At 43.5% G+C, this 25,308-nt stretch overlaps 1 protein-coding gene across 7 annotated transcripts in view; it reads right to left on the reverse strand.

The window, feature by feature from the left end:
• Nucleotides 1-1,564: 1,564 nt before the first annotated feature.
• The window catches only part of PIK3CG (phosphatidylinositol-4,5-bisphosphate 3-kinase catalytic subunit gamma), a 99,721-nt gene continuing 75,977 nt past the window's right edge, over nucleotides 1,565-25,308 (reverse strand). For all 7 annotated transcript variants that reach the window (XM_083182977.1, XM_083182978.1, XM_083182982.1 and 4 more), the window contains 7 exons: nucleotides 21,573-21,676; nucleotides 19,452-19,598; nucleotides 17,581-17,671; nucleotides 15,152-15,282; nucleotides 10,623-10,734; nucleotides 4,243-4,400; nucleotides 1,565-2,301 (listed from right to left, as the gene is read on the reverse strand). In XM_083182977.1, coding sequence (XP_083039103.1) covers nucleotides 2,020-2,301; nucleotides 4,243-4,400; nucleotides 10,623-10,734; nucleotides 15,152-15,282; nucleotides 17,581-17,671; nucleotides 19,452-19,598; nucleotides 21,573-21,676 — 1,025 coding nt within the window. In that variant the 3' untranslated portion in view covers nucleotides 1,565-2,019. The remainder of the gene's footprint in view (nucleotides 2,302-4,242; nucleotides 4,401-10,622; nucleotides 10,735-15,151; nucleotides 15,283-17,580; nucleotides 17,672-19,451; nucleotides 19,599-21,572; nucleotides 21,677-25,308) is intronic.

The raw sequence follows: 25,308 nt of genomic DNA on the forward strand, positions 1-25,308 counted from the left end.
AACAGATAATGTTAGCAAGTGATGTTGCAGCAATGGAATGAAGAGCGATGACCAAAGTAGCTATAACAAACTAATTTGCTATAGCGTTCAAAAACACAGCCTATATGCAAAAAACAGGAACATCGGAGCTAAGGGTTGGTCTATGGGCATGGAGACTGGACACAGCAGTAGTGACTCAGACGCCATGTTCACATGTATGAGCTGCACAGCCGTAAGCAGATACACACCCTGAAAGGGGCACCACTCCCTATAAACTCACGGTAACACCTGCAAACAGTCACTTCCTGTCAATCACATCTCCATGAAGTCCGCATTGTGAGCGGGATCACAGCGACACCTGTAGAGTGAAAAATAACCATTGCATACAAGCATGAATTAGGCTCAATATTGGTTTGACACAACACAGTATCAGCAGCATATGTGTAGAGGATTTTATTTTACAAAGAGCAACTCTTTTCCTTCACAAAGATCCATCTTTTTTTATTTAAATTTGCTTAAACTACAAACAGTGCACTCAGTTCTTAAACATTAAGCAATATTGTATTATAACACTGTAAGCAGCGTTAACAATAGCACGGTTTCAATAATTCAACCATACAGTATATCCATTACCAAAAACGTCATGTGACACAAACGGGAATGTCTTTTCTTTTTTTTTTTTAACTACAAAGTAATTGCAATATATGTGATTACACAGACTCTAAATTTCCTCTACACTCACCTCCCGTATTATTATTATTGATATTTAAAAAAATTATTCCACACTATTGTCAAAGTATATGTAATTGTATTATGATAAAATGTTATTCTTATGTGGTGTAATGTTTCCTGTACTGTTTCAACCTGCAATTGATGTCATTATATGGTCATGGAAATCCTGTGACTTGTAACATTGTTATAATCACCTATAAAGAATATAGGGCCCCGATTCTGTTTTTTTCTGAATTTGACTCCTGCTCTGATGGTGGGGGGGCAAACCCTGACTGCGAACGGTTGTGGTGATTTACAATGTCGCCGGGCCGTTCGCATGGAGGGGTGCAGCCCATGGGAACGTTCATGGGTGCCCCCATAAAAATGCTGAGCATTCTCATGAGATTGCGGGAGGAGATGTGCCAGGCGCACGCCCTGTCTTTGTCCCGCTGTCTGTCTCCACTGACACATTTGCGAAGGCAGGTGAAATCATTTGATGGTCGGCAACCATCGAATGATCTCTCCTGCTGCGGGCACATGCGAGGGGATGTGTCTTCGTGACACATCCCCTTGCATGGTTGCGAGGGGAAACGGCGGCAAGGTGGGGGGGGGGGGGGCAGTGCATTTGCCGGGACAGTGTCACAAGGACTCAGTAAGCTGTGAGTTTGGCAGTTTATCGAGTCAACTAAATTCAACACCATAGTTTTACCAACATTGGGGCAGATGTATTAAGCCTGAGGAAGAGATAAACTAGAGATAAAGTTGAGATAAAGTGGAAGGAGATAACGCACCAACCAATCAGCTGTGTTTGAAATATGACAGTTGGGAGTTGATTGGCTGGTGCGATATCTGCTTCCACTTTATCTCCACTTTATCTCCAGTTTATCTCTTCTCCAGGCTTAATACATCTGCCCCAGAGTTTCTTAAACCACAGATTATTTTGTGCTTATCACTACTGGTGGGAGGTAGCATTCCCTCTGATGTGGAATCTTCTGGAAATGAAATAAGGGCATAATCCAACGTACACTGTGCCCATCAGATCTGCATTAGGAATCTGCTATCTGCAGGATGGATTTTTTCCAACAAGTTTCTACTACAATATCAGAATTAAAGAGAATAGCAATGGAAAGTGCTTTGAAAAGCTAAAGAAAGGTTTTTATGTGCTATAACTTCTTCAGATTCTTACATATTTTACAAATCAATGCAAAGATTAATCCAACAAAGAATAATTAGTGCAATTAAGTCCTGAGCATTATATAATATTCCCAATTCTTCACATCTTCCTTCCTTTTGTGTGCTCTCAATTGATTATGGATATCCATATCTGGTTTAGGCAGAATGCTTCTCAACCCCTTGTTTAATGCCTAGTACAAGGTGAAGGAACCAGTTGAACTGCACAGTCCAGCCTTTATCTCTGCAGACCTCAATTTGGTCTAAGAAATGCTTTTTAGCACTGTCTTCATTTTTCCCAACAGTCAGCGAATCCCGAATATATTCAATGTCCTCTTTACTGGTAAGCTGGGGCATGCCGGTCATCAGCATCATTGAGAACAAAATGATCATAAGGTTTGTATGATGTCGCAGAGCCAAATACGCCTTAACACACACATCCTAAAGAGAATGTTTTAGGTTTAGTTGGCATAACAAATCAAGCATTGACATTTCTCCTATATAACTTATTCACGTGTGGCTGAGTGGGTGTAATTGGATGGCATGGATTCGGTATGAAATCCCGACGGTCAAAATCCCGACGGTCAAAATACCGACAGCAATTGACAGAAAGTCAAAATCCCGACATGGTCAAAATCCCGACATTTAAAATCCCGACATGGTCAAAATACCGACAAGGTCAAAATACCGACATTTAAAATCCCGACAAGTTCAAAATACCGACACATAGAATGTAGACAGGTGAAAAAGTCAACATGACTTTCGGGCGACAGCTCGCGAGGTCGATATGGGCTTTTCACAGTTTTTTTACCTGAATGTCGACACAGTCGACATGGACACAGTTGGAAGTCAACCGCAGCCCCTCGCATAGCTCGCTGCGCTCGCAATGCTTCGGGCACGGTGCCTCGCTACGCTCGGCACACTATTTTATTCTCCCACCACGCCCTAGTGGATGGTAGGGCATGAAATACCGCCTGTCGGCACATGTCGGGTCAAGAAACAGTGAAAAACCCATGTCGACCTCGCGACCTGTCGCCCGAAAGTCATGTTGACTTTTTCAACTGTCTACATTCTATGTGTCGGTATTTTGAACTTGTCGGGATTTTAAATGTCGGTATTTTGACCTTGTCGGTATTTTGACCATGTCGGGATTTTAAATGTCGGGATTTTGACCATGTCGGGATTTTGACTTTCTGTCAATTGCTGTCGGTATTTTGACCGTCGGGATTTTGACTGCATCCCGGATGGCATATCTTCATGTGTGGGTATTATTAGGTGGCAGATGGATGTTTGCATGCACGATAAGTGTTCTGAGAACACGTAGTCCGCATGTAGGCATAAATGCGGCATAACTAAGGGCTACCTTAAAAATATGACCAATTTCAGAAGGATCTCTTGTTAATAGTTCTGATGTATAATGGTGGTGCAGCCTTAGCTGTAACCAACTTTGAATACCTGCGAAGATATGCATTTATTTTCCAAGCAGGAAATGCGACCGCATCTGCAACCGACTTTGGTGCAAATCTGAATCAGACCCTTTATCAGATACATGTTTTGTTTTGTTTTTTTAACCTCTATGATTTCAATATTTATGGCACATTTGCATTAAGTGCACAAATAGTGCTCTATTTTAGATAGTGATCTGACATTTAACATGTTATTTACAGTGACTATTTAAAATATATACAATTGTATTATTATATCTACAGATCATATCTCATTGTGTTGGGTAGGTTTCAAAACAGCTAAATAGAATCTTAAGGTGCCCATACATGCTGTGATTTACGGGTGTGATGCGGGCTCTCACGCACATCACATCACACAGCAAATAAAGTATGTGCAGCCCATTATTTTTGTACTAGATTACATCGCATATAGTACAAAAAGCACGTTGCTGCAGCACATTGCGTGTTTTTTGTACTAGATGCGATGCAATCTAGTACAAAAAGAACAAAGAGCATCGCAGTGGGCGGCTTAAGTCTACAAATTGGCCAAAAAAGCTTAGGCCAATGACAGCATAACATAAATATCTGTACAATCTGTAAAATAAATAACAACGCAATGGAAACATGAATTTTGATAATAAAAAATGAATCTTTGAATCCCAAGCAAATATTTCTATTCATACTGACCTGTAATGTTTACCTTATATAGAAAATATAATCTTTTTATTTTAATTTATATAACAAATGTGAGCGATGCTGGCATTTTTAGCGGATATTTTGCGCATCTCTCACAGAGATATTGGCACTCAGAGGGTTGAGAAAAATAAAAAGTGCAAAAGAAGTAAACAAAATATACATTTTTCATTCATGCAATTAGAGTCATACATTATATTTAGCCCATTAAGTTAAAATATCTCTCATAAAATGTGCCCGGTACCTGAAATTTAAGAAAGTATTCGCTTGTTTTCTTTCCCGAGGTTCCCATCACATGCAGGAAGTCTGGAGTTAGAACAAATGGTACCCTTTCCTTGTTAATGCCCAGGAAACTTTTGTAATTTCCAAGAATGTGTCCGAAATCAATGTGAAATAAATTGCCTGACATAAAGAAATGAGGATGATTAAATACATGATCACACATATCACAGATCAAACTTTGGGTTTGATAGATTTCCAGAACCCAGTAAATTTAACACTGATCTGTCACTAATTTGAATATTTAGATATACAACACATGACTTTTTACTAATCATTAAGAGACTAAAAGGTAGATTTATCCAGTGGCGGATTTAAGAGTCATGTTGCCCCTAGGCAAAACATTGGCTGCTTCCTCCCTCACCCTGGTGCTGATTCTGAAATGTGAACTGGGAAACAGCACTCAGCCTGCATTTGTCATCAACAAGCATTAGCTGCATTTTGAAACCTACAGCATGGAATAAACTATCAGAGTGGTGTTCAGGATGTCCAGGGCAAATCTGAAAGCAACTTCAAACCAAGTACTACCTTTTATAATTTACTACCACTAAAGTTTTTCTTTCTTTCTTGTTCTCCTTCATGCATTTCCTAGATGACTATTGTGTCTGGATTCGGAAGCTAAATTATGGGCTAATGCAGAGTGAGTACTATGGTGCAATTCTGACACTCTCCGCATAAGTGTAAAGGTGGGCATACTAATGAAGGACAAGAATAGCATGGGCATGTTTGCGCAATTGCTAACAGATGCATACAGGGCAAAAGATGCAAACACACCTGGGAAATACCTATTATTTTGAGTGCGGTATGAGCTGCCGTCAGGAGGTATTCCAATGGTCATTAGACGGACATTGGAATTCTGACTGCTGGGACTCCGACAGGAGGACGAGCCCCTTGTGGGCTCACTGTGTTCACCATGCTGTGGGCTCATTGGCTTACTGCGATCACCACAGGGTGTATTCTCCCTCTATGGGGGTCTTGGACCCCCACAAGGGAGGTCCAAGACAGTCATGATTCAGACGTTGGTCTACTAACCATTGGAATCCCAACTGTCGGGAGGCCATCTGGCACCCACTATTTCCAGGTTATCATGGGCAGGTGCAAATAATGGATTACAATAAGTGCATGCCTGGTAACAGCTAACCACTTATAACTGGCTGTTTGCAAACTCTGCTGGGACCGATTAATATTTTCTTCCTTCAAAGTACAGCTTTCTGCTTTTATGAGCATATGTAAACACGTGCAAGAGTTATTTCTACTATATAAGGGATTGTTTTTTTTAATTTAAACAAAATAAATTACTTGCAAGATGGCTGCAAGTGACTGTAACATCCACCGGGTATATATATCCCCATTTCAAACTCGTGCATGTTGACCATTTGGGGTTGACCTAGATACATTTTACCTAATTAATGTAGCCCCTATGATCCACACCCTATTAGTACCATCCATTTTATTTAAAAAAAAATTATATTTTTCTATTCAATTTTGCTTATATAAGCATTTCAATTCGATCCCAATGCGTGGCCCCACAGCAACAAAATTGAACAGAAAAAAAGAATGTGCAGGCACGACTATATAGTACAGATCTGTACTATTTAGTCAAAATCAAATTTGTACTGTACACTGCACTGTGCTATTCGATCCCGATCAAATCAGGATTGAATAGAAAAGGAATCGCAATGTGTGTACACCCCTTTAACTTTAGAGAAATGACAGATTCCATTAGTCAGGAGTGAGAGTACATGGGAACTGTATTTGGTGAATATTACACTTGTGTGCCACAATGGCACGTATTCAATGCGGCCGGCGAGGGGGTTAAACAGCGAGGATTGCAGAAAACCAGCGACCCTCGCTGTTTAACCCCCACGCCGGCCGCTCGCTCTATTCAAGATTCTGGGGAAATCCTCGCCGTCACAGGACGGCGAGAATTCCTCAAAACAGCGAGACCTGCGGCTAATGCAGAAAACTCGCTGTATTTAGCCACGAGTCACGCTGCTTCTGGAGCCGCATATGCCAATTCCCCCTCGTTCAAAAAATTAACAAGTGAAAAAGTGAGGGGGAATTGGCGTATGAGGGGGGGGTGCGTTGAATACTGACAGGGTGAGTGGTGACAGCGAGCAGGAAGTCCTGCTTGCTGTCGCCGCTCGCCCACAGCATTGAATACCTGCCAATGTTTCCCCAGGAGGGCACTTAAGGCTTTCCAAACTAAAAATGCAAAAAGCATCTGATTAAAAATTGAGCCAATCTCTGGCACATTCAAGGTTCCAAAAAGATAAGTCATTATGCTGGGATAAAAGGGATGTACTGTACGTCCTAATGCACATAAGGGTACCCGTTCAAGCCCCTAGTCTCCTTTAAATAATCTCATTCCTTGAAACGAATCTAAATATCGTTTAGAAATGTGCATTATATTGTTACCCAACAGCATTCAATAAAAATACCCCCAGAAGAGGGAGATAAGGTAATAGTACCCATGTACAGTAAGTTCAACGCAGTAATGTATAGGGGAAAGCTAAGAACATTCTAGTCTTAAATCTAATCCATTTTCATTTCCCATGTGAATGAGCCATTATGAGTTCTTAAATATTTTAGTAGACATTAAATAATTAAAGCAATTCTGTGTTGGAAGACAAAAATAAGGCACGTTCAGTATATGTGAGAGGATACAAACCAAATTTCATTTTCGATGGGCGTGATTAACCCCTTCCCGACATTTGACGTACATGTACGTCATGGTCGGGAAGGACTTCCCGACATTTGACGTACATGTACGTCATGACTTCTAACTGTCACTGCGTCTAGAGACGCAGTGACAGTTAGGTGATGTCTGCTGTCCCTGACAGCAGACATCCCCCCTCGCCGCCCAGGGGGGGCAGGGGTGCCCCCCCCGGTCGGCGATCGCTGTGATTGGCTGTTCAAATCTGAACAGCCATTCACAGCGTTTCCTGTGTTACCGGCGGCTAAGCCGCTCGGTAACACAGGGATCGGTGGTGATCGGTGCTGTCAAGTACAGCACCGATCACCACCGATGTGCAGCCCCCCGTCGAAACCGCCGGGCACTCACCCGGCAGCAGCAGCAGCTCCCCCGGCTCCCCCGGAGCGTCTGGAGCGCACGCAGCGCTGCCCTCCTCCCCCCTCCCCCCCGCAGCAGCAGCAGCAGCATCAAGCTGCAGAAAAAGTAAAAAATTAAAAAAAAATTAAATATATGCACTGAAAAATATATTTTTATATATATATATATATATATATATATATACACACATATATATATATATATATATATATGTGTGTGTATATATATGTATATATATATATACACACATATATATATGTGTGTGTGTGTGTGTGTGTGTGTATATACCGCACCGATTACCACCGATCGCCAGCCCCCCCCCCCTCCCACCCGGCAGCCCCCCTCCCTCCCACCCACCCGGCTGCCGCAGCGCCAGCACCCCTCCCACCCCCCCGCCAGCCGCAGCGCCAGCCCCCCTCCCAAAGCTGGTGACTAAAATGGGGTCACTTGTGGGGGGGTTCCACTGTATTGGTGCTTCGGGGGTCTTGCTAATGCGACATAGCACCCACCATTCATTCCACCACCAAAAATCACTCCTTCCCTTCTGAGTCCTGCCATGCACCCAACTGGTATTTTTTGGTCACACGTGAGGCATTGCCGTACTCAGGAGAAATTGGGGCACAGATTTTGGGGTGCTTTGTGTCCTTCATTCCTTGTGAAAATAAAAAATTTTGAGCCAGAACTGCATTTTTCTGTAAAAAATTACATTTTTTTACACAAAAATGCAGATCTGGCTCAAAATTTTTCATTTTCACAAGGAATGAAGGAGACAAAGCACCCCAAAATCTGTGCCCCAATTTCTCCCGAGTACGGCAATGCCTCATGTGTGACCAAAAAATACCAGTTGGGTGCATGGCAGGACTCAGAAGGGAAGGAGTGATTTTTGGATTTTGCAGCACAGATTCTGGTTGAATGACCCCCGAAACACCCATACAGTGGAACCCCCCCACAAGTGACCCCATTTTGCAAACTACACCCTTCAGGGAATTCATCAAGGGGTATAGTGTACATTTCAAACCCCCCGGGGTTTCACCAATTTTGATACAACTGAGCTGTGAAAATGAAAAATTAATTTTTTTCATTTTCACTGCCCAGTTGTACCACAATTGGTGAAACCCCTGGGGGTTTGAAATGTACACTATACCCCTAGATGAATTCCCTGAAGGGTGTAGTTTGCAAAATGGGGTCACTTGTGGGGGGGTACCTAACTTTTAGCATCTTATGGTGCCTAGAAACCTACATTGTGCCTAAAAAATAATCTCATAAAAAGGAGGCTCCAAAATCAAGTAGGTGCTCCTTCTATTATGAAGCCTGTGGTTTGGTCACCGTGCACACTAGGGCCACATATAGGATATTTATGAAAACCAAAGAATTGGGGGAATCAATTTTTAGTCACATTTCTCTAGTAAAATCTACTGTGTTCCTTAGAAAAATGTATTAAAATTGCAAATCTGCAAAAAAAATGAAATTTTGAAATTTCACCTACACTTTCTTTTAATTCCTGTGAAACACCTAAAGGGTTAACAAACTTCCAAAATGCTGTTTTGAATACTGTGAGGGGTGTAGTTTTTGAAATGGCATCATTTATGGGGGTGTCTCACATACAAGTCACTCAAAGTCACATCATAACTGACCTGGTCCCTAAAAAAATCAGAGTTTGAAATTTTCTTGAAAATTTGAGAATTTGCTATTCATATTTGAAGCCTCCTAGTGTCCAAAAAAATGAAAAGGAGGTTGAAATAATGATTGCAACATAAAGTAGACATATGGTCTTTGTTAGTTATTAACTATTTTGAGTGGTATGTTTATTTGTCTCACAAGCAGAAAATGTGACATTTTGCAAATTGCAAAATTTTCCATTTTTTCACGACATTTTGGTATTTTTCACAAAAAAACACAGACTGTATCGACCCAAATTTACCACTAACTTGAAGTACAATGTGTCACGAGAAAACAATCTCAAAATCACTGGGATAAGTAAAAGCAAAAAAAAGTTATCCCCACTTAAGTGAAACATGTCAGATTTGAAAAAAATGGCTCTGTCAGGAACGCAAAAACTGGCTCTGTCAGGAAGGGGTTAAGAGATAGGAGCAAATAAAAAACATCAATGTGCTGCACTGCAGGTGGGGTAGATTTGTATTTTGCAGAGAGATTTAGGGGGTTATTTTGGTTGACTCGCTTGGATGGAAATTCACACCCTTGCAAATTCACACCAGAACCCGCCCTGTGAATGGCAGGCCGACCGCCCCCCATTCCCACGCTGTGCACGTTCGCACGGCCTGCGAATGGATGTTTTACATAAACATCCATTTGCAGGCTGCAGGGAAACTCCCACACCTTTCTATGGTCGCTGGCGGCATTTAGTTCCCAAGCAACGCTGCAAATTTCACAGCACTGCGTGTGGACCAGAATAAGGTCCTGCATTTCAGTAACAAATTATCCCAGTAGTTGCTCGTTACATGCAGAATTAGCCAGCATTTTCCCAACATGCATTTCTTTCATCCCAACATAGTTTGTTCCACTATCAAATTGTTCTTTGCTTCCTTTTTGATTTGCTCCTAGCTCTGAATCAGGCTTTGGCCCTTATTCTGGTTCGTGCGGTACGGCCCGCGTGCGGCCGTACCGCCGATGTTTTCCGTCTGCACATGCGCAGAGGTCAATCTGCGCATGTGCAGGCGAATTCGCCGCACATAACGTTAGTACGCCGCAAAGGGGGCGTATAGGGGCGTGAGGGGCTTCATGCCCTCATTTCCCTATGTATACGCCCCGCGTTTCATGGGCGTTCCCATGCAAACGCGGGGCGTACGCATGGTAATGAGGCCATGACGCAACTCATGGGGGCGGAAAGCTGACGTCGCCGGATGTCAGCTTTCAGCCCCCATACAAGCTACCACACGGACGATTGTCCGTGTGGTCTCAGCTTGCGGGAGCTGCCGCGGCGTGCGGACCTGCCTTCGATGGTCGACGACCATCGAATGCAGGGGGCAGCTCCCACCATGGTGGAGGCGTACGCCTCCACCATTTTCATGCGGATCGGCAGCCGTCCGTGTACGGACGGCCGTGCCGATCCGTCTTGTAGGCGGGGATTCGTCTGGTGCGGTCGGAGCCGCATATGCGGCTCGACCGCACCAACCAGAATAAGGGCCTTTATGCTGTTTGTCAGTGTTCTTTTTGTTTTTAATGTCGACCTGTACAGAAAACACATGAAAAAACTGGGAACATCTGAACATAAACAATAAAAATAATGTTGTATGAGTAAGCCTGTGAGTTACCTGTTTCAGTTACCATTATATTGTCATTATGTCGGTCCCCAATTCCAAGCACATAAGTTGCAACACAGTATCCAGCGCAGGAATAAACAAATCTCTCCACAGCGGCATTTAGCTATCGGGAAGGGGAGAACAATAAATGTATGACACTGACAGCAGAGGAAAAGTTCTTTGACTTGCCACAATCTCCTGTACTTATCATTGTTACTGTATGTATATAAGGTAGTAATGTTTTGCACACTTTCCCTGCAGGCTGCATTTTACAAACAGCCATACTCTAATGTGACAATCTTCCTAAGTGTGTCACAAATCCATGCTTCTCAAAGTGCTCCAGCCCCATGCTAGGACAAGAGATCGTTCAGGGTCAGGCGGCCATTAAGGATTCTTGTTAGTCTCTGCTTGAACACGATACGACCCACACGCACCTACTTGCAACTTCGGGCACAATATGTGGGGCAAGAGCACACCATGTTTTCTGGTTCAGACTTGTGCAGTCAGGATAAAATTGGGAGATTTGTTCATTTTCACAGATGCTGGGGGTTTTTCTGTGAGCGTAAGAGGACCCAAGAAGGGCCTCTCAAGTCCACAGATCCTGGCGCTGTTTCAGAAAAGCAAAAAGGCTTAACCAAAAAATTTTTTTTATATAATATAATATGAAACCGTATATAAGGAAAGCTGCTGCAGAGTGTAAGTGAGAGTGCTAGATCTCACTAAAGGGTTAAAAACAGGAAATTGATTACACCTGCGCTGCTGAGCCTATGAGCTTTTGCTGAACAAAAGGACAACCGGAAACACTCATTAATAATGTAGCAAATTTTATGTAAAAAGGATATGAAAAAAGGTATATACTTTTAAATTCATATATTAAAAACAAATACAATAAAGCATGCTCAATAGAAACATATAGCAGAAAAACACCCTCCACTTGTATTATAAATAGATGCTTGATAGCAGAGTTATAGCCAGTCTCTGCAATCAAGCATCTATTTATAATCGAAGTGGAGGGTGTTTTTCTGCTATATGTTTCTATTGCAGTGTTTCCCAAACTGTGTGCCGTGGCTCCCTGGTGTGCCTTGGGGTACTTGCAGGGGTGCCTTGGATTGGTGGTCCAGGGCTAATTCTAAATATTTATGTCTAATATAATAGTTAAATTGGGGACAGACAGTAGTGAATCCTGTCCATTCCCACATAACTGATCCTAAGGATAAGATATAAACACAATTTAAGTAACTTATATATTATATATAATATTTGTTTGTGACTTTCTTAATGATAAACCTTTAGCCTAGGGGTGCCATGGGAAAATTTCTGGTGTTTCGGGGTGCCGCGATTTAAAAAGTTTGGGAACCCCAGTTCTATTGAGCATGCTTTATTGTATTTGTTTTTAATATATGAATTTAAAAGTATATACCTTTTTTCATATCCTTTTTACATAAAATTTTCACAGATGCGTTTGACTCCATATCACCACCATAAAGTTATTTTAAGAATACAGATGTATGGCTAGCTTTACCCAGAGGATGCATGTATCATAACTGTCCCACTGTGTTGTTATTTGCTGCTGTGATAACCCAGCTATGTACAATACCATTGTGCCCACAAAGAACCCTGTGCTACAATAATAATACGCTACCTTGGGTGAATCTAATATGGCCTGTGCTGGCTAGTGTGCGGGTTGGAGATTACTGTACATGAGGCTCCAGAGAGGGTCTGGCTCATGCTGGCTAGTGTGGCAGTTGGAGGTCACATGATGCTCCAGAGAGGGTCTGGCTCATGCTGGCTAGTGTGGCAGCAGTTGAAGCGGCCATCTTACGTGACGATATGGGACGGAGTGATGACGCAGCTCCCCCAGGGACGAGCAGTGGGCAGCCTACAGAGAAGCAAGCTCTCCCTTCTGCATTTAGCAGAGATCCAGCAGCCTCCTCAGGGGATAGTAAAAAAGAGGTAACCTCAGGAGCAGTCATTTCTCCAGGATGGCTGAGCAGTACAGGAAAGAGGGCTGTAGAAAATCAATAAGATCAACCCTATATCACAGTGACACATTACAGCTCCAGCAATAATTCACTCCTCAGCATTAGAAGATAGTGAGAACTATAATTAATAGGTACAGAGATGTTGGCTAATACAGGCACATAAGATGAGAGAGACAGATTGGATGCTGCAGCCAGAAGCAGTGTAGATACCTGGAGCACCAGGGCTATTTTTCAGCAGGCTCCAGGAACTGAGGGGCAAATTTATTAAGCTTGGAGAAGAGATAAACTGGAGATAAAGCGGAGAAAAGGTAAAAGGAGATAAAGCACCAGCCAATCAGCTGTGTTTGAAAAAGACAGTTGGGAGTTGATTGGCTGGTACTTTATCTCCTTTTACCTTTTCTCCGCTTTATCTCCAGTTTATCTCTTCTCCAAGCTTAATAAATCTGCCCCTGAGGCCCTTATTCTAGTTTACTCTTTCTGACAAAATATTTCTTAGATGGACAAAACCATGTGCACTGCAGGTGAGGCAGGTGTAAAACCCCACCCAAATCTAATTATCTCTGCACAAGTAACACCTGCCTCACCTGCAGTGCACATGGTTTTGTCCATCTAAGAAAGATTTTGTCAGAAAGAGTGAACTAGAATAAGGGCCTCAGTTCCTGCTGGAGCCTGCTGAAAAATAGCCCTGTGGAGCACTATATAACAGTAGTTTAACACCTCACTGGACTTTACCTTTTCTGATTAATCCCAAGAATAATGATTGATGATACACAGCCAAGGGAATGATTGGTACATTGTAAAGTTACTGAAAGGAGAGGATGTGAAAAAAACCTAGACAGGACCAGCTACATTATTACTTTAGTCCCCCAATGGTTACGTTCACCTCAGACTGAAGGACTTTTTCAGGAGATAAACTTTAAGAAGAATTGCACTATAAATTCCAAGGGTGGTATTCAATTGTTATATTGTGCCCGATCTCCAATCAAAAATGAGAGGAGATTGTAGGGCAATATTCAATTGATCTGTTTTTTTGTGCATATCGCTCTCATTATGGTCAGGTTAAGCAACCCATTCACGCATTTTAGCTCACAGATTTATTAGTGTTCTGGTTAAAAAATTCCAGAAACAAAATTGTGAAATGATTGTCTATATGTAATCTAGCTTAAGTTACAGTGTGTTGTGAGGTGCTGCTAAAATTTGGTCATATAGGTTTTTGTTATACTTACCTCATTGGGTGTCACACTGCTCTTTTCCCCAGTAACAATATTAAACTCAGTCTTATATGTGCTGCTCTGTATCACTGAACCTGCATTATGCCATATACCAGGGGTGGGGAACCTTTTTTGTGCCAAGGGCCGTTTGTATGGGGAAAAAATCCTTCGGGGCCATATGTAAAAATTTCTCTTACAAATTGTCCTGCTGCAGCCGTTCCACGCTCTGGCGACTGCCACTGAATAGGACTGACAGTCGCCAGCTGCTGTTGGGCGGGCCACTCAAACTGGCTACGGGGGCCGCATACGGCCCCCAGGCCTGAGGTTCCCCACCCCTGCCATATACAGTATGGCTTGTAATCTTGCGTCCCACACCAGCCACAAAATACCATATCAAATACCACCAACTTGCTAGACACAGATCCAAATCTGAATCTGCACTGTGGAGATCAAAATATCATTACTGCAACTTCAGCATAGTTTATGGAGTCAGATACACAAGGGAATTGGGGCCAGTTCAATGCTGGCAGTTGAAACAAAAATCTGGTAATATCTCAAGGACTGTTTTGGTCAGTTTTTCAGCATTTCGAATGGTCAACTGTCATTTGCTCCCATAAGTGTATAAGAGTTGTGTTCCAACCAGCCAGATTGTACACTGGGGCAGATGTATTAAGCCTTAACAAGAGATAAATGCAAGGGTGGTAAAGAGACAAATATACCCAGGACAAAACATGTTGGTATAAGATCCAGAGCTCGTACTGAATATTCCAGTTCAACAACCCAAAAGGTTAGCAATTAGATAGGGTCAAGTAAATGTGAAAAAGTCATGGATATGTGTTTCAAATACTAGAAATTTTAATGGATTGTGTTATGTACAATATTTGCATACTGTTTTAATCAATTGTGTTTTATTGCAAAACCGGAAGTTTAACAGGTGTACACCCAGGGCGCCGGGAGGTGGGCATGGCCATGTCCCCATGGAAAACAAAATGAGAGGGAGAGAGATGACAGGATGCTACTGCAGCTGTCTCTCTCCCCAGCACATGGCACTATGCAGCATGTGCTAAGCTGGGGAAAGAGGCTGAGCTGTGTTGGCAGCCTGTCATCTCTCTCCCCAATGAGGGAGAGGGGTGCGGGACCTGGGACCCTCTAGCAGACCCGGGCCTGGGTAAAAAGTACCCGCTCCCCTCCCTCAACTCCACTGTGTATATTATCTAGCAGTCTCTCACTAGCGCCTTCTTAATACCCATTCCTTTGAACCATATACTATATATACACTTATATACACACACTTATAGATATATAGATAGATAGATTGATAAACGTTTATTGTAATAATATATTCTACCTTTTCTTCAATTGGACATTTTTCTTTTAACCACTGGCTCAAAACTTCATCTTTAAATGCGCCAGTGTTGCCAACGGTGCTCTGTTGTATTTGGGCAATGGTCGTGGCATCTTTCACAATTTGAATCATTCCTGAATAGTGACAGGATGAGATATTGTTTCTTTTTATTGTAAGGAACAAGGCTGAGGCAGCCAACAGCAATAAGACCGGTCATGGCAGTTTTCTTTGACTTGACCCAAAGTATACTTTGTTTTACATTTTTATAATGATTGCACAGTGCACTGATACCATAGCTTCTTTCTGCAACCTAATGAGTGACCAACAGTCAAAAATGTTTGGCTTAATATAAAAGTACAGTATATTAATAAAAATAAGAAACCCAGCCATCATCATGCAATACACAAAAAGTTATGTAACCTGGGTTACTTTTGAGCGCCAATCTTTGTATTTGTATTTCCAAAAGGAAGCAGCTGCTTGACATAGTGGGTAGTCAGTCCTCAAATTACAATGGTGAAATATGTGGAATCACATATGTACATAAGAAACAGCGCTGAACAAATGAATGATTAACAGTTTTGATATCGTATTACATTCATATTTATAAATAAAAATAATGTATAAAACACATAAAAATATACATATAAAAGAAACAAATAAATTAGGCTGGGGTAATAATGTTTGGCCGCTTGTTCCTATTTTGCCTGGCAACAGGTAGTACTGCCATGTGATGTCACTGTTTATAAAGTGGAGGTACAAGGTAGTCTCTGGAGATTTATATTTACCGAACTGGTCGCCACACAGGTAAGTTGATGGTCGGTAACCACTTGTACGGTGGGATCTGAATATACTTGGACCTATTGGATAGTCAGCATCCAGTTGGGTTCCTTTTTAAGTCATTCCTCCAAACAGAGAATCAGTACCTCAATAAAAAGTACAATTCCTCCTTAAGGGCTTAAAAAGGTAGGTGTCCCAAGGCTGGTCCACGCAGCTGTCCTTCTTTGAAAAGATGTAGCACCATCTGACACGTTTTGCGGCCCTCTCTAGCAGCTTTCTCAAAGCAACTCCATGGCTGATTGGCTGTGCATGGCTCCATAGACACCTAAGTTAAAGATTAACATGGGCGTCTATGGGCGGTCCCCACCATAGATGCCCATGTAAAGTTTTAACATGGGCGCCTATGGTGGGAACCACCCATAGATGCCCATGTTAATGTTAACATAGGCATTGGAGCCGCGCACAGCCACATCAGCCACGGAGGTCCTCCAGAGACCGCTCCTGATTAGCTGAGGGAGGACCCAGTGAATGACATCACTGGCAAATCTCGGGAAGGAGCTGCAAGTGTAAACACACTTGCAGTTCCTCATGATCCTATGGTATAGGCTACTCAGTTTTTTTTATAACATCCTTGAATGCTACATGGAACGAATTAGAGTGATCTACGCCAGAGGAGCTGGTGAGTATAATTTCCTTTCACATGTACCCATGTGGATTCTACTGGAGAAGAGGACAGGCCTATGGTGGACCCTATAGGTAAGTATGTATGGGTGTTTGTAGTATGTATTAAAGTTGTACTTGTCTCTGTGTTTTATTTGGCTATTGGTTATGTTGTAGCAGTACAGGACCCTGCGGGCTCATTAATGTCCACGTGCTGGGACTTGCGGTTCTTCAAGTCCCTGCATGCGGTGGAGGCTTGCTGGGACTTGTAGTTCCATAACATAACCCAACAGTTTATTATTATTATTTTTTTACACTTTAATGCCATCAGCCCGGTGCTCACCGCTCAGGAGCACTGGGGGCAGTCCCGGACTTTTATTTGGGGGGTCCCCACTCCCCAAGGGACCCGGTCCTGGTCAACCAGCCTGATGATCATGTTATGGCTGCGGGACCTTATATAATAAGTGTCCCCCGGCTGTGACATGATACTGCTGAGCCAGGTGCTGGTTTGAGCCAGGTGCTGGTTGCCAAAATACAGGGAGCCCTACTCATTTTGTCCCCTGTATTTTGGGAATCAGGACTGGGCCATGAGCCTGGTTTTGGTTATAGAGATACAAGGGGACCCCATATTTCCCCCCTGTATTTCTGCAACAGGTCCAGCTCAATTAGCCCAGGGATGGTTATTGCCGGTTGGGGGGGATCACACCTTGTTTTTATTTTAAATATTTATATATATTTCTATTTTTTACAATACGGGCATTCGTAGCCATTTGATCTTAGAAAATTTCCCCTTGTGTTCTACTTGTGTGTTATGTGTTTTGAAAATAAAAATAATTCAAATAAATCATGTAAACCTTGCACACACACACACACACACACACACACACACACACACACACACACACACACACACACACACACACACACACACACTACTACAGATGCCTAGAATGGGTGGGCCTATGATAGAGAAAGAAAAATATTTTTCCACTCACCTATTTTGTTTCCAGTAGAAATGCAGCCATAGGGCAACAAGCAAAGGTCCAGTGATTCAGCTTCCCAAATTGAGTCCATAATACGAAGGATCTGTAAAGAGGATGAGAAAACCAACAATTTGGAAATCCTCTTAAATATTTGTCATTTAGTAATTCCACAAATACAACTCAGGGGTGCAAATTTGTACCAATTATGGTGTGATGTAAGGGGTTCAAAATGTACTTCTGCCCGAGATTGCATGTATCCCACTGGGCAGCTTTACTTTTTACATATACTGAGGTTTAGAGTTCAGCTAGGATGCAGGGCCCCTACCTACCTTCAATCTTTCTGCCTTATTTACACTCTTGGTTCTCTCTTGGAAAAACACCCCCATTTTGGGGAATGCAGAACTCCTTTTGCCCCCCCCCCCCCTCTATGCCACTAATTGTCAATCAGCCAGTGGCAGAGGGGAACTCTGGGTGACATTGCAATGCCCCTTGCAAAGCCACAGGTTCACCCTAATTGTGAATCTGCAAGGTTCCCCTCAACAGCACATAACTCGGTATCAGGCCCTATGTCCCAGGCTTGGTCAGATGATCAAGATAGATCTGTTCATTCTGCGGGGCCTAACTGTGTCCAACAAGAATAGATACTACATTTAATCTAAGAAAGGCCAAGAAGCGAGGCCACACAGATAGTGCAGGTGTAAGCACTCTCACCGTGTCCCACTGGAATGCTGACATCTGTGACATTATAACAGAAACATATAAAAAGAAGGTACTCTTTACCTAGAACGGCGCCCATCGCGGTGATCGCGACATCGCGGGCAGCACATAAACGGCCGCGACGCGATGCCCGCGATCACCGCGATTTTCCCATAGGGAACAATGTTAAAAAGCCTAATTGACCGCGATTTTGCATTCAATGCCTCAATGCCCGCGATTTTCCCATAGGAATCAATGTTAAATGGGCTACAGAGCCCAAATAGCCCCAATTAACCCTTAAATGTCCCCCCAATTTTTGTACGCCACCCCACGATCCACGCCAACCCGAAGCGTGGCGAGCGCAGCGAGCCCGCGAGGGGCGGCGGTACGCGTCCTCCGACCTTTTCATGCCCTACTATCCACGTCGGCGTGGAGTTGAGAATAGAATAGTGTGGCGAGCGCAGCGAGCCACCGAGCCCGAAGCGTGGCGAGCGCAGCGAGCCCCGCGAGGGGACGCGGATACCTTCACAGTTATACGCGTCCCCTCGCGGACTTCACAGGTGTCCGTGGCGACGCGGACACCTGTGAAGCCCGCGAAGGGACGCGTTTACCTGTGAAGGTATCCGCGTCCCCTCGCGGGGCTCGCTGCGCTCGCCACGCTTCGGGCTCGGTGGCTCGCTGCGCTCGCCACACTATTCTATTCTCAACTCCACGCCGACGTGGATAGTAGGGCATGAAAAGGTCGGAGGACGCGTACCGCCGCCCCTCGCGGGCTCGCTGCGCTCGCCACGCTTCGGGTTGGCGTGGATCGTGGGGTGGCGTACAAAAATTGGGGGGACATTTAAGGGTTAATTGGGGCTATTTGGGCTCTGTAGCCCATTTAACATTGATTCCTATGGGAAAATCGCGGGCATTGAGGCATTGAATGCAAAATCGCGGTCAATCAGGCTTTTTAACATTGTTCCCTATGGGAAAATCGCGGTGATCGCGGGTACCCGATTTTGATGTACCCGCGATTTACCCGCGATGACCGCGATTTTTTACCCCCGACGCCCGCGATTCTGATCGCGGGCGCCGTTCTAGGTAAAGAGTACCAAAAAGAAACCTCTGACACTTTTGTGTGCTGAAAAAGTGCAAATGGAAAGAATCACTTAACACACACTGTACCTATAAAATGAGCACTGTACCTGTAAAATGAGCATATCCTGTCGAAGGTCATCCCCATGCTTAAATATTATTCCAATTGTTTCATTTGACAAAGCTGTTTTGTCAGCACATTTAAATTCAAGCCACAGAGGCTTCTTTTTTGAGGCCATTACCTTGCACTTTTCCACCTTTTGTAAAGAAACAAAACAATACATTACTTGGCATTGTTTTATTAATGAGGCAGCATTCCATTACAAGGGTGTCTAGTTTGGCTTTTGAAATTCATGAACCTGAAACATAGGGTAATATCATAACATTTACTGGAGAAAAACATCCATGGGTACAAATAAGAAATATAATTTGTCTGTAAAATACCAGAACCTACCAAATCAGCAATGGATATCTATACCAGGTTGAACTAGATGGACGCAAGTCTTTTTTCAGCCTTACCTACTATGAAACATAGGGTAATATCCACATTAACATCCTGCCAGAAGCAAAGTTCTTTGATCGGGCAATTCACACATCCTGTTACACTGAGGCAAATAGCATTTGCTGGAGGTGTGGCATGCCACGGAACAACACCATTCACCTCAGTCTCCCTGCTCGATGTTATAGAGCCGCATCCATGCCTTCCTCTGTCCACAGCAGAGGGCAAGGCTCAAAGTGGACATTGGGACAGTAGCAAAAGTATATCAATGTGAGCAGTAGGAGGGAGGAGGGTAGGCTATTATAAAGATGTGGGTTATCAGAGTGCAGATGAAGACTTAAAGGCTAGAGGAGAACTGATCAGAGGTGGAAGAGAGTTCCATGGGTGGGTAGTGACATGGGAGCAGTCTTGTAGGCAGCAGGGAATCTGAGTAATAATAGAGAAGGGGGATGCAGGTCAACGACTAATTTACGTGGGTGTGAGGGAGAGTCTGCTGGAATGAGGTATAAGATCTATAATGGGAGGTGCTCATTAGAGGTTTGTAGTTGAGGATCTGCATTAACATCTGCAGGGATTCTGAACCATATAACTTCTATAGAGTTGATACAGCATTTACTTATTCTTGCACATACAATAACCTAGTGTATCATCTATTTTTGGCAGTAATACTGGACATGTTTATCATTCTAAGGGCAGTATTCAATGAACATAATCGCGGCGTGCAGCGAATCCTGTTTAGGATTCGCTGCACAGTTGCTGTGTTCCGGAGCCTCGCTGTCCCCCTGCTATCCCCGTGTTCAACGTCGCAGGGGCTCGCTGCCCCTGACGGCGAATCATAACCCCTGCGGCGTCCCGCAGGGAGCCGGGGGACGGCGACAGTCAGGGAGATGGAAGTCTCCCTGCCTGCCCCAGAACGTATGTGGAGGGGAGGATGGCGCCCCGGGACCCAGGCAGCACAAGCTGCCCCCTGGGAGAGCCAGCAGGGGACTGGGTATTCACTGCTATGTATATGCATATGTAATGATCGAGAGCATTGAATATATGAATATCTAATGAGCGGCTCTCGGCTCCCGGCCCCCTGCTCGCTGTTACAGGTATGTGTAAAAATAATAATAATTTTTTCAATTAAATATATATTCATGTGATATAAGCACATGAATAAAAATAACATGCCCATTCACAGAATAAAAGTCCTGATTTTTTGACACCAAATGTAAAAAAAACAAAATAACTTTATTTTAAAAGTTCACATTCCACTTCACCATGAAAAGATGGTGATTTGCTACATGGCGACACACGGTGAAAATCACTTAGAAAGACGGCAAAAAGTGCACGTTGAATAGGGTGATTCACTTTCTGACACAAAAAATCACCTTCCAACGTGAAAATAGCACAAATTCGCCATAAAATATGACGAATTGGCCTCATTGAATACTGCCCTAAGTAGTTCAACATCATTTTTAATAAGTTTAGTTGCTAAACAAACAAATATGGATAAAAAATATTATTGCAGCTACAGTATAACGATTACTTCGAGCCACATATGTAAGAACACTAAACATACTGCCAATGGCAATAGTCATCCAACATAGAATATGTTTTTTTTTTTTTTTTTATTCACTGAACAATAAAATTGCAAGTATTCTGAACATATTAAATCAGTCATCCCCAGTCTCATAAGATGGGGGCAAGGTCGATCTACAAACACACCAAGCAGTTATGTCTGACTTACAACCAGTGTGCCAGCTCTAAGGCCAGGATCATAGGGCACTCTAAAGCTTTCTGGAAGAGAAGATCCCTGTAGTTTTTCAAGCTTCTGTCGCAGCTGAGTGATAACTGTGAAATAAAGAAGATTAAACAATTACACTAAATTGACGCTAAGAATATGACACATTTATCTTTTCTATTTATTAACCATTTTTTTTATACAGGTCAATGAGATCTGTGCAGACTTATCATGTACAGGAAAACACAGCAGCCAAACACTAGCACATACACCATTGTAAAACAAAAACACCTAAAACATTGGAACATTCCAGTGTTTTCGTTCTAAAAAAAAAAAAAAAATTACCCATGTGTGATGCATCTCACCCGTGTTTAAACTCAGGAAAACATGCATGAGGATTCTTTGCAAATTTACCCCTAAAAGTTGGTGCATGGCACTCTGGTGAGTGTCATGATCAACCAAGAATCACAGTTCTGGAAACCCACTAGACACAGCTTCAGATAATCTGGCTGAGGAATGGCAGATGCTATATCTAACACAATGATAGAAACCATTTATTGTTCAGCAGTCCACCTAGTGTTAGTGCCCCAATAAATAATTTTTTACATTCTTATTGGCGAATGCCCACGCCCGCCCACTGACCTGCGCTGGTACATAAAACAGCTGCACCGCTATGAGTAAGATAAGTGCGGCAGGCGGCAGCGGCACTAAGCGGAACAACGGAGGCAATGGAGCCAGTGCCCCCCTGTAAGCCAGGCGCCCGGCGGCAGATGACTCCATTGCCTCTGGAAGTTCCGCCACTGCCTTTTTTGAGTATATAACTATGGTACTTGTGTAGTTTCACGGCGCCATGTTGGCATGGAGTTAAGTTAGTTTATTTTAGATAGTTGTGGCGAGCGTAGAACCCAGGAGTAGCACGGCGCCATGCTGGTGCCGTGAAACTACACAAGTACCATAACTTAAAGCAGCAAATAACAGCTAAATATTGATTAAAAAAAAAAATCTGATGTTTTCTTCAATCTCGGCATTAATAAGTCATAAATAAGTCCATCAATATTCAATCCAAGCCACTGGCCTGCGCAGCTTCGACTTTTTAAAAATCTAATTTGCATCTGGCAGAAATATCGTCCTATATAGAAATCCCCCCCATAGTGCAGGTTTTCTGTTTGTATTTTTGGTTCGACAAGCTACAATTAATGAATTGGTACTTGTGTATTATCACGGCGCTGGCGCGCGCAACATAGTTGGCGAGGTCAGAGCTACGTAGTCAGATGCACCTTGGGAGACATAATGTGCTAGTTATAGCGGGGATGCATTGGGTAATTCAGAACTTGAAAAGGATCTAGGAGTCCAAATAGATAACAAACTGGGGTGTAGTGCTTAACATCACATAGCAACAAACAAGGCAAAAAGAATACTAGCATGTATAAAACGGGGTATGGAAACTAGGGACTCAAAATTAATTATGCCACTGTACAAAGCATTGGTTAGACCATATCTTGAATATGGAGTACAATTCTGGGCCCCATACTATAAAAAGGACATCATAGAACTGCAAAGAATCCAAAGAAGAGCCAGCGTCAGCTAACTTAGTCGTAGTAAGGCAGCGTCGCAAGAGTAGTCAGCTTAGTGTATGTCACATGCCGCTGCAGCCGAACACGGTGGGCACAGTACTCACCCGTCCGTGTCCGCCGACAGCTGGCATGCCTGGGGGTCATGGGTGGAGGCGGGGCTTGTCGGCAGTGTCTGTTCACTGCTCTGCAGGGCCGGGGCTGCAGCAAGCTGGAGGTTCTGTCTGACAACGCCAGGAGCTTTTCTTGCCCGATCCTATTGGTGGACAACCATTCGAACAGACGTTACCCATTTCATCTCCTCCTGCCTCAAATGTGCACAACATAAAGTGCCCGGACGTCACCTACTGGTACTCTTCTACCTCTTCCAATACCTACAGAGCCTTGGACACATCTGTCTATGGACTTAATCTCCGATTTACCTCCTTCAAAAGGACATTCCGTGATCTGGGTAGTAGTTGACAGATTCTCCAAAATGGCAAATTTTTATCCATTAAAATCTCTTCCTTCCGCTCCCTTTCTCGCTCAGCTCTTTATAAATACCATTTTCAAACTTCATGGACTCCCTAAAGAAATTGTCTCCAATCGATGGGTACAATTTGTAGCGAGAATCTGGAAATCTCTGTGTGCGGCTGTTCAAGTTCAACTCAAGTTTTCCACAGCTTACCATCCACAGACAAACGGTCAGACTGAACGGGTCAACCAAGACCTAGAGGCCTTCATACGACTCTTTGTAGCTTCCTCTCAAGATGACTGGCTTGATCTCCTTCCCTGGGCTGAATACGCAAATAACAATTCGTATCATTCTTCTTCTGGCACTACTCCATTCTTCACTGTCTTCGGTAAACATCCTCACTCACCTGATTTCACAAGTTTACCAGTACCTGCTGTGACCTCTTCTCTGCATCACTTCTCCAAGATCGGGTCCAAGGTCCATGAGTCTCTTCTTAAAGCTTCTGCCCGCTATAAAAGATTGGCCAATAAACTGAGAAAGGTGGTTCCCAGTCTTAAAGTAGGAGATCAGGTATGGATGTCAACTTGAAATCTGCGACTCAGCCTTCCCTCTATGAAACTGGCTCCACGGTTTATTGGCCCATATCCGGTGATTCAAGTTATTAACCCTGTGGCCTATCGGTTGAAACTTCCATCTTTCATGAAGATCTCCAATTCCTTTCATAATTCCCTCCTTAAACCTTTGAGATTGAGCATTTATCAGAACCGTATACCCAAACCTCCTACTATCAACCAGAAGACAGAGACAGAGTTTGAGGTCAAGCGGATTCTGTCGTCACAAATATTCTCGTCTTCAATTCCTTGTGGAGTGGTCCGGTTATGGTCCTGAAGAAAACTCTTGGGTGGATAAGTCTGATCTTCATGCTCCAAGTCTCGTCAAACAGTTATTTCACAGAAATCTTCACAAGCTCCATGGGTGCCTGGAGGTCACCTAGAGAGGAGGGGGTAATGTCACATGCCATGGGCTTGTCGGCAGTGTCTGTTCACTGCTCTGGAGGGCCGGGGCTACAGCAAGCCGGAGGTTCTGTCTGACGTCGTCGGGAGGCTGGCGCCGCCATCTTGGAAATGGGCAAAGCAGGGTTTGGCCAGGTTCTGGAGTTTTCCCTGCCTCATGCTCAGAGGGCCAATGGCAGCAATTCCCTTGCTATAAGGGGGATCTGTCTAGGCTGCTCTGAGTCAGTGCAAAGAAGTCTTCCTACTGAGCACTTCCTAGATCTCTCCTCACCAGTATAGCGCCTGAGCACCCACCAGTATAGCGCCTGAGCACCCACCTGACTCCTTCCTCCTCACTGGCTCCTGAATTTCACTTAAGCCTCTCCTACAGTGTTCACCGCCAGTCCGTCTGCCGCCATCAATCCCTGGACCTCGTGGGACCTCTCAGAAACCCTCCGGTTCCCTACCGCCTCCATCTCCACCCAGAATTTCTCACTCCCTGTTACAAGAGATCATCTCCCCGTGAGTTACGTCTTCAGCTACTACCTTCCTTCAAGTCCTGTTTGAACCTGCAGAGTACTGCCTATTTATTTCCTTTTGCAAAGACTTGCCATTTAAGTTTTTCTTCTAGCGAGTGCTATCTCCTTGTCAAATACGTTTTTTGTTTCAGCTTTGTTTATGAGTAATTTCATTAAACCTGCCCGTTTTAAACCCGCTGCTTCTTG

Source organism: Crinia signifera, chromosome 4 (assembly GCF_055691185.1).
Source record: "Crinia signifera chromosome 4, ASM5569118v1, whole genome shotgun sequence".
NCBI classification, from domain to species: Eukaryota; Metazoa; Chordata; class Amphibia; order Anura; family Myobatrachidae; genus Crinia; species Crinia signifera.